General features: G+C 42.2%; 1 protein-coding gene across 1 annotated transcript; it reads right to left on the minus strand.

Annotated features, from left to right (window-relative positions):
* Window positions 1-681: 681 nt before the first annotated feature.
* Window positions 682-4250, minus strand: avpr1aa (arginine vasopressin receptor 1Aa). The gene is made up of 2 exons (XM_037108390.1): window positions 3201-4250; window positions 682-2414 (listed from the first exon to the last, which is right to left on the minus strand). Exons 1-2 carry the CDS (start codon window positions 4147-4149, stop codon window positions 2119-2121), a joined length of 1245 nt encoding a protein of 414 aa, XP_036964285.1. The 5' UTR covers window positions 4150-4250; the 3' UTR covers window positions 682-2118.
* Window positions 4251-10158: the final 5908 nt, after the last annotated feature.

Raw genomic sequence — 10158 nt, forward strand, 5'->3', positions numbered from 1 at the left:
GAAAAGCTGCATTTATTCTGATGCCACAGGATGCATTGTGGGTGATGTAGGCAACAAGTTTTGAGCATGAGAAAAGAATGTAATAAATAAAAAAGGTTGATATCTCTGGTTCTGATATCACTGCTTTACAAAACATGGCCTCCACATTACCCACAATGCAACTTCGCCACTGAGTGACGTCACTGGAGACAATTTATCAGATTACAGCAGCTTCCTCTGGAGCCACAAAAGGCTTTATGTCACTTTTTTCACAGGTGCAGACGCACTCCCTTAGACCTGTACATACACTTTAATGGGCAAAATAGTTGGAGTTGCCCTTTAATTTAAGCTGTCGGCTCCACAAACTCCTCTTTTGATGTTGGGATGGCTATATAAAATTACAGAGAACTCAAAGCCTGAGAAAGTAAAAGCAGTTGACTGAGAAAATATTTGTGCCCTGTCAGGCAATGACGTTTCTTTATCCCGCTGCACTCATTAACAGAACATCTTTTTCCCATTACTCTGAACTGGACGATCATCCCGTGGCATAATCTGGAGTTTGCCACATTTTAAGTGCTAAAATTGACTTGAGAAGGTCAAAATTGCTCAATCTTCATTTTTCTGTGGTTGTGCAGCAACTGCATGACGCACAAACAGTGTCCGTGCTGTGGTTTGAAAACAGGAGACACAGTCAGTGCAGTATTCAGTGTGTCAATATGTATATTTCAACATATATACATAGGATAGTTAGATTACTTTCAATGTGCACAGGCCATTACAGACAAATAGAATTCATGTTGAACATATTTACATATATTACTCCTATTTACAGATATTTAAGTGCATTTTATGCACAAATATACAACACACTCATGTCTTGATGCAATACACATGGGGTTCACACGGTGGTCTGGCAACCCTCACGCTGCCTCACATTAATGTGCAGAAAATTGTTTTTGTCTGGAGTGTAAATCCAGCCAAAAAACCAGCAGACTCGCCCCCCCTCAGCGGTGCAGGATGTCAGAAAAAAAAAATCAGGAAGCGTCTTGACACAGCGTGGGCGGAATGTGTGAGCTTCTGCACAACATTTCGTGAAAGCGATGGGAGGAGAGCGTGGGTCCGTAGGTAGACTCCCCCCCAGCTGTGGCCAATCTCACTTCATCGGGACCCCTGCCCGCCCCCCACACTGTGCGTGCCCGTGTATGTGTACGCGGGTGAGCCTCCTACTATTTACAAGGGAATCCCATCTGCCTCTGCTCAACAGAAATTAAATTCACTCTTTGGGGATCCAGACAGAGGGCTGCCTGCTGCTACATGAAATAATTACAAAAATGTGGATGCATGCAGCCATGAATTTTCTTTTTTTTGTGAGGGGTCAAAAGAACACACGAGCCAATACAATCTGGTTTTGAGAAAAACAACAAAGCGAGAGCACAAAGGATGAGGCGGCTGCTTCTGTTACTTAGAGACGTGCGGTCTGGATGAGATGTTTTCCCGACCGCACACCCCCTGGCTGTTAACGTACGCCTTGTCTTTGTAAACACGCTAACGGGAGAATGTGTTTGGGGGCACTGTGGGGAGACATAACCACCAGTACAAGCGTCCGTATTCCAGGAAAAGTTGCTTTTCTATCGAAAACATCGAGAAGAATCACGTTGTGACTCCAAAAAAAATCCTCTCGACCACTCGAGGCCGTCAAATTTTCAAGTAAAGTCAACAAAATGATGAAAAATATAACTGTCAGCATGCAGTGCTTTTACAATCAGCTGCAGAGATATCAAAATATGGTGGATTTTGAGTCAATCTCTGCAGTTTAATTTCCTTTCCTGATGTTTTTCTAATATTCTTGCTGCGGTAATGTGAACAGAAACATATCTGCACTCAAAATCCAGCAAGAACACACATGTCATCTGTCCATATTGTCTGTCCTTGTTGTGAATTCTCATCCTACAGCATATTTCATCACTCTATTTCCTGTCAGATAGCTTGATTTGCTATACAGGTTTAGATTCTGGTGGCATCTCAATCACTGTCCACTCGTACTCAAAGATAATATGGGTTGATACTGTGAGCTGTGTACCTTGATGCCAGACATTTTTTTTTTTTAATTCCCACTCCAGTAAAAAAGAAAAAAAATGCCTAGCTGTTATTTTCCTCTGGCTGAATGGAGGATTTGGGAGAATTGTCCAGCTCTCTCCAGTTTGCGGAGCTGCCTGTTGGGCTCCGATTGGTCATCTTAGTCAGCAGCGTTGTCCTGCGGATACTGCTGTCCGAGTCCTCCTTCTTGAAGTCAGTGTTCATCCTGAGGCAGCACGAGAAGCAGTGCACGAAATCCTGGAGGAGGTGACCGCTGAAGATCATGTATATCCACGGGTTACAGCAGCTGTTGAGACTGGCAAGGAGCGCAGACAGAGTCACTGCTGTGTTCTCAGAATCTAGAGAACAGAGAGAGGGAAGAGGAAAAGGATGATTAATCCGCAAAACATCTGGGGCAGGCTTGGCTGCAGGAGAGCGCGTCTCAGTCAGTTCATGTGGCGTTAAAATGTAAAGCCTGGCTAGTCTTCAAAGAGAGCACAGTCTGGGGGTTTTCTATTACAGATCAAATTTATTACAAGACTTTTGAATTGACTGAATCAAGTTTAATTTTCTTGATATTAGTGAAGGAATCTGTCTGGCGCGCATGTTGCAAAGAAAATGTGTCGAAACTGTAGCTGTACATGTAACACTATCACCCATTTTCAGTAGTTTTGTTTCAAGATGAAACGTTTTAGAAAGAATATATGATTAAACTTGTTTGAGAGTGAAGGCTGGTGGTGAATCTCAGAGCCCACATCTGAGGAGGCTGGAATTCTGAAATAAAGGGAACTTCACCACTCATAAACTTTTTACAAGACTGAAGGTTTACAGTGCTGTACTCAGTTATTTCATGTAAATGATGTGGTTTGCAAACAGAACATCAGTATGATTTCAATTATTTTTAATTCTTCTCCTTTTAATACTATTTACGCATGCATTTGGTTTTCTGTGCCATATAAACCTGTGCGTAAAAGCCGTGCGCACTTGGACTTCTGTTTACGCACGGGGAGCTTTTTTGGTAATCACGTGTTTTCTCTCTGCTGTCATTTTATTTTTTTGCTTTTCTATCATCACTCCAAAACCTGTCAGAGTTTTAAATTCAGTGATGACTGACACATTTATTGCTTCATGTCTCCGGCACTCACCAGCCCACTGGAAGTTCTCATCCCACACCGACCACATCTGCACGATGAAAAACGGCGCCCAGCAGATAATGTACGCCAAAACTATCACAAAAGTCATTTTGACAGTCCTCAGCTTGGCTCTGGATATCGTTGTAACACTGCTGACTGAATTCTTCCCGATTATCGCGTTCTTGCTGGCAGCGCCGGCCATCGTTTTCCTTTTCTTGTATTTGATATTTTTCCATATGCTGTGGCAGATGAACCCGTAGCACATCATGAGAATGACCACGGGCACGAGGAAGATGCCCACGGTTATCCAGGTGATGTACGCCTTGGCGCCCCATGGCTCGATGAAGTACGCCCAGCAGTCGTAAACATCCGAGCCGTTCTTGATCTCGCTCAGGGAGAAGATGAAGTACTGCGGGGTGCTTAACACCAGGCTGCACATCCACGTGGAGATAATCATGATGTAGGAGCGCTGGGTGGGCTGCTGGAGGGTTTTCAGGGGGTGGCAGATGGCGATGTAACGGTCCAGGGTCATCATCACCATCATGTAGGTGGACGCGAACATCCCCATCACCTGCAGGTGCTTCACTATCCTGCAGAGAAAGTCCGGACCGTAGAAGCGGAAGGTGATCTCCCAGCAGAGCTGCGGCAGCACCTGGAAGAAGGCGACCACCAGGTCAGCCAGGCTGAGGTGTTTGATGAAGAGGTGCATCCGCGACATCTTCTTCTTCGTGTTGTACATTGCCAGCAGGACGCTCACGTTGCCGACCACAGCGACCACGAAAGTGATGCTCAGCACCATGATCTCGATTTGGGCCACCTCTTCGTTCCGCGCAAAAGGATCGGATCCGTTGTGGTGGACGCTGTCGTTCCCAGGGGTTCCCATCGTGAAGTCATCAGTGGGACTGAAGACCAGAGACCTGTTCCCTCCGCTCAGGACAAGCGCATAGTCGGGAGTGTGCATGGCACTGCCCCTCTGTGCGCCCGAGCAGATACAGTGCCAGAGGGGCTGTGAAGTGCTTCTCCAATCCGTATATGGAGCTACCTGGTGCTCACAGAGGGGAACAAGTTGCTCTCTGACTTGTGGCGGCTGTTGTGGCTTTTTAAACTCGAATCAGATTTCAGGCGGCGTGTGCGTAAAGAGGGTACACTGTAAAAAAAATCAAGTTATTTGGTGCCGTGATGAGTCCTCAAGCAAGCTCGTTCTTACACATGATCTTTCAGTTACTTAATTAATATTTGAATTAAGTAATTTATTATTCCCACTGCAAATTGATTATGTTCTTGAAATTCACTTTAGAGCCTTTTCGAATGGAGTGGAAAGAAAGAAAGAAAGAAAGAAAGAAAGAAAGAAAGAAAGAAAGAAAGAAAGAAAGAAAGAAAGTATAAGTAAAAAGAAGTCAGTGACTGAGTGATGTCGAATCTTTTGTTTATTGCTTTTTTCTTGCGTTGGGAATTTTTTTTTACAAAGTTCATTGTGATGGATGTGTTGAGTAATTTTTTGCAGTGCGCAGCCCAGCCCTCCCCGTGGCGCGCACAACATCCACATCACCGCAGTTCCTCTCGCTCATTGCGTGGGCCAGATGTTTACGAAGCACTTCTTGAGAGCAACGAGTCACGCAAAACACAACTGAGAAGTTCCAAGGAAGTAAGTTGAGTAACACGCAGTTAAAATAAATATTCGAAGTGTTAAGTCAGGCTTTACTGTTTCCCGGGTAATATTTTTAAAATGACGCATTTCCTGGGGCCTTTGAGTTGAAGCATCCCTCTTTTCTGAGGTTAACATGATCTCAGCTGAGACATTTAACATTTCTAAGGAGGCCTTTGAATTGTGATCCTGCATTTCCTGCATTAGGGATGCATTGACTAATAAACTGGAATGTTGTTTGTGTTGACCTCTGCAGAGCACAACCCTGTGCACTGATGAACTGTTTGAAATTGTTTATCGTAAGTAGTTTGCACAGGGGAGTGCCAAGCAAGATACATTTAGGGTCAGAGTTTCCTCCTTAAAGTCACATTTCAAACTTTTTTTTTTTTTTGGGGGGGTATTAATAATCTTCACATGGAGTGTTTAATCTGTTTGTTTGTGTTATGTGTGTGTGTTTGGTTGTTTTTTTACACACATTCATTCATTCTGTCTGTAAACCAGCTGCCTTTCAGCAAACACAGATCCATTTTCAAAAAAAAAGGACTTTAAGAATTCAACTGACAAGATAGTCTCCAGATAGTTGGGAATGTGTCGTCCAGGTTTTGAGACCTCCACCCTCCTTAAAAAACACAGGTAAGCAGAATTTGGTCTGTGGTTGCACAGCAGTGCAAAAAAATAATCCACAGTCTGTTCAGATTTCTCTCTAAAAACAAAGTTTTGGTTACTTTGGATAATCTGCAGACCTCACGTCCAACAGTTTTCACTGGAACTAATTGAACCTGGAGACCCTCTGAAAAACTGTTTACGCTGAGTTTGGAGGAATATCCACTATCACTGGGACGCTGTCCCGGAAAATGTTTTTGCTCTTGCATTCTTAAAATCATCATTATTAATTTTTAATTGCTTTGAACACCACAAACAAAATTCTACTCACCTTGAATTAATTAGTGGGGAAGCAGATACCTGTCTCCAAGGCTGGATCATATCTGAAGAAATAGAGAGTGAGATAATGATTTCTTGTAATTCATCATCCCTCCATGAAGCCCTTTAAAGATCTGCACCAGACACGTTTTAAAACATATGTATGAATACTTTGCTTGTAAATAATTACAGTTTGATTATCTTTTTCCACAACAAAAGTTCAATTTACTAGAAAAGTTCACTAAGAAATATCTCAAACCCTTCATCAGCACCCAGCTATGTTCTAATTATGTGTTGATTTGAATTAATTCACAAATTAATCATATAAAAGTGGATTTTACACTAATTTCATAACTGTCAGTGTTCAGTTTGGTTTGGTCAAGTTTCATTACAGTTCATTACTTTCAGCTCTCTGAATTATTTATCCAATTCTTTCAGCCAACAGTTTCAAGTTTTGACTCGCTCTTACGTGCAATCAAGTCACCTTTAAACACTTCAATTATTCAGTACAGCTGACTCCGTATGTAGATGAATTCTCAAAAAAAATATAATCATGAATCATTAATGTTTTCAATTTGTTGAGCTACTCTGCAATTACTCCACATGCACCCTGAGGTACAAGTACCCCTTTTTGTCAATCACTGCACGATGCACCATTTACACTGGGTACTATAATGGGGTCTGTATCAGATCAGCCCCAGAAAATCACAGAGTTTTGTGGGTTGTTGAGTTTGGGGAAACTTTTTTAAAAAAAAGTCTGTAAAACAGTGTCTACAATAGATTCTAAATAATCTGCTTCTGATGAATTCAGCAAATGTTATACACATAAGTTATTGCTTTCTCTGCATATAAAAACACTGCTACTGCTATATGCATTGTTGATAGAAGATCAGCGCCATAGATTAGTGCAGTACACACTGTTATTTCTCACTGTAAATCATTCACTTCTCCCCCGTATTGCTGTGAGTTTTCACACAGTTATGTTAGTGAGCGTGTTTTTTGTGCTGTTATGGCTCACTCTAAATTCAAACAACAACAACCTATATTTTATTTAACACAAACGTCATGTGGCGTCAGATGCCTGGCGCTGTGCAGGTTGCGTCCACGCCTGCCGCAGATCTGAGCACAGTGTGTGCCAGACCGCCTCCAGATGTTGTCGGGCACATCTCATTCGATCATGACACATTCACACCTTGCGTTAACACATGTTTTATTTTATCCGGATAACCCTTCCGGGGACGGATCACATCTTAATACCAGGTGTAAATGGGCTGTCAGTTTCATTGAGGCTTTACTGTGTTCCACCAACATGCTTCTGGACCAGTTTTAACGTCACAAAATGCTTCACATGCTCACATCCCAGACTAAATAAGAGCAGATTGACCTCAACGTGTTATTGCGGAAACTGTAGGCGTAGATAATTCTGCAAGGGAATCAAGAAAAGGCAGAAAACTTTTGAGTGGAAGGAGACTTTAATATTTTAACCTGATAACAGCCTACATGTTTTATCTGTGTGTTCTCTCTCTCTTCTCTTATCAGGGCATCTTTGTCCACCGTGTCCACCGTTGCACAATCATCCAGCGATTCTTTGCTTCGACATCTTCAGCGCCATCGCCTCGGTTTCCAAGTGAGCCATAACAATGTAAATAGCTTATTACAGTTTCCATTGCGAGAGCACATGATTGCCGACGCGGCTGCTGCTCAGCTCATCTGATCCATGTGCTGATAGCGGGAATAGTAATCTTTATTGCGTTCGCCGTACAGATCTCCTCTCTTTCATTTCCGATAGCCCCTTGAGTGAGTGGGGCGAACCGGAGCCCCCTTCCTAAAAATTTCCTGCTGGCCACTTGAACCTGGCTTAGTGGTGCAATAAAGTTTTCACAATTATCGCTAATCTTCCTCCTCAGTTGGGGGAAATTCTGATGTCCTGGACTTCTGTTGACGAGCTACCCAGGATCCTCTGCTGGGAGTCTTGTTATGTGTCTCACCCCCAGCCTCCCCCTTTCCACTCTGGTACCGTCTTTTCATGTCCTGGGGGGGTTCAAGGACAGCAGAGCGGATGTCTCTCTTCATGCTAGACTGCACCACGTTTTCCCTCGTCTCCTGTTTTTGTGGAGGTCCACCTGAGACGTTCTGTGCTGTTATTACAGCTCGAGGCTCATCGGCTTCAGAACATGATGGCTCCTCGACTGTGGACCCTGTGTCTGGGACCGGGAATCATGGGAATGCATGTTGTGTCTCCAGTAGATAGAGCAGTCAGTCTGTATCATTTCCATGACGTTTCCCTTTCATTCACGGGCTTAAGGTTCTTTAAGAGATCCTCAGACTCTCTGGGAGCTTCTTCTTCTTCTTCTTCTTCTTCTTCTTCTTCTTCTTCTTGTTAAAATTTTTTTTTACCCTTTGGGATGAAGAATCTTGTTAAGGAGTTTCATCTTTTATAAAACCAAGTCTCTCTCTTGCATGACGTGATGTCATTATCAGACAGCTTTGTGAAATAACCAAACATCTTCATTTCACTTTTTAATTAAATTATGTAACTCAATTGAAGCCTGAAGTGGAACTCACAGCCTGTTTAAATATTTATCTTGCTGAGTCCTTCTCAGATTCCTCTAATCTTTAAGACACCGGAAAAAAGGCAGACATAATTGGATTTTTAAATTTTTTTTTGTTGATTGTCACATGTCTCGAAGTGATGGAGGGAGGGATCACCGAGTCTGTTACAATGATGATTATGTCTTAAGACTTTAGCCGTTGTTTACGTCACCGCCATATGTAATCTCATGCATGAGAAGAATGTCCGCTCTCATGTAGTACTAACACTTCGGTTGCTCTGTCTGGCTTATATCATGAATACCTCATGCGTTATAATACCCTGTCAGTTCATCATGCCCTGTATATGACATCAAAAGTTTTTTTTTTTTCTTTTCTTAAAGTCTTGAATGAAAACAGGACTACTGAGGTTTTATTTACAGTCTCCATAAAAGCGCAGGTCTGCTTGCCCCCTGGATGACTGCGGCATAAAGAAGGTCACGTCAAACACAAACATTTAATTATCTGCTAACTTTATGGGTGAAGTTATGACAATAAACAGGACCTCTGCAGAAGGCCACCTATAATGCATTTGTTATATAAGTTTGTAAGTAGGTTTGCATGTCCCCCTTTAGCCTTGGGGCTGGCGATATATCAGCGCTTCGGTAAACACGACATTCGGGTTTACAATCGTAAAAATCCGCATCAAGTACACATTGGCAATCAGGGCCTACATAGATGTAATAATGATAAGTGAAGTGCAGCTGCCTCCCAGCAGAGCTCTTTGAATAGACGCACAAAGCACAAATTATTATGATTACAGTTTTTCTTTTACAGAAATGTCTATATTCAAATGAATGTAGCATCCTTGTACATCTACAGGGGTTGAATAAAATAATCCACTACACTGCAGACATTACAAAGAAGAAGAAGAAACTCTGTGTCCAAATGAAATGACAAGGTCAAAAACATGGACATAGCTGTGGCTCAGGAAGTAGTTTGGTTGGCTAGTAATTGCAGAGTCTACACTGTCTAAATCCCCACAGTCTACATGTTGAAGTGTGAATGTGTGTGTGAAAAGGTCGGGCTGACTTGTGAAGTGCTTTCAGTTACTGAGGACTAAACATGTTTGCAAGAGCAAATATGTTTGGCTCAGTGACTGCGGTTTTCATCACCATTATGAGGAACTATAATTAATTAATGTCCTTCAAGCAAATTGCTCACTGACATTATATCTAATTTGCTTTTCCGTCGGTCTACTATTGTAATACCACGTCGGCTTGGACCAACCCCAACACCAGAATAAATGGTGGCAACATACGTTTCCACCAACTGGATATGTTGAAACATAACATTTTTTTTAATGTTATGACAATGCTGTGCTCATGGTCTGATTAGGTTTAGGCTAGAAAATATCCCGTTTTTACTTAAAATACTTGTTTTGGTTGCCATAAATACAGCTGGAGACGTCCCGAGGTGTTGCTAAAAACACCTGGTTGTATCGCCACGAACATGACCAGAGATGTCCAGCCTTCTTGTAAAGAATATCTGAATTTTTTTGTCACTACAATCACAGCTATGAATTGTCCCAAGGTCTGTTTAATAATATCCACTGGTTTCACACTTAAAAATGCTCAATCTGTGGCCATGTCAGTGTGATAAGGAGCCCATGACACGTACAACAGCTCTACTGCAATTAAAAAAAAATAAAATTAACATCAGAAGTCACAAAAATGTTGGAGGGTATAAGTTAATGTGTGTTCTTCATATGTTCACCATCCACCCTGACCACTTCCGAACTTAACAACACTGACTATAATGGGATTCGTAAGCCAGGTCACAAATCTTGTGGAAAACATTGTAAGACTGAACACT

The sequence above is a fragment of the Acanthopagrus latus genome, chromosome 8, assembly GCF_904848185.1.
Source record: "Acanthopagrus latus isolate v.2019 chromosome 8, fAcaLat1.1, whole genome shotgun sequence".
Taxonomy (NCBI): Eukaryota; Metazoa; Chordata; class Actinopteri; order Spariformes; family Sparidae; genus Acanthopagrus; species Acanthopagrus latus.

Coding starts and splice junctions, on each gene's coding strand:
- avpr1aa (XM_037108390.1), bottom strand. CDS start 4,149: ATGCACACTCCCGACTATGCGCTTGTCCTGAGCGGAGGGAACAGGTCT. Junction 2,415..3,200: donor TGAGAACTTCCAGTGGGCTG/GTGAGTGCCGGA, acceptor TCTGTTCTCTAG/ATTCTGAGAACACAGCAGTG.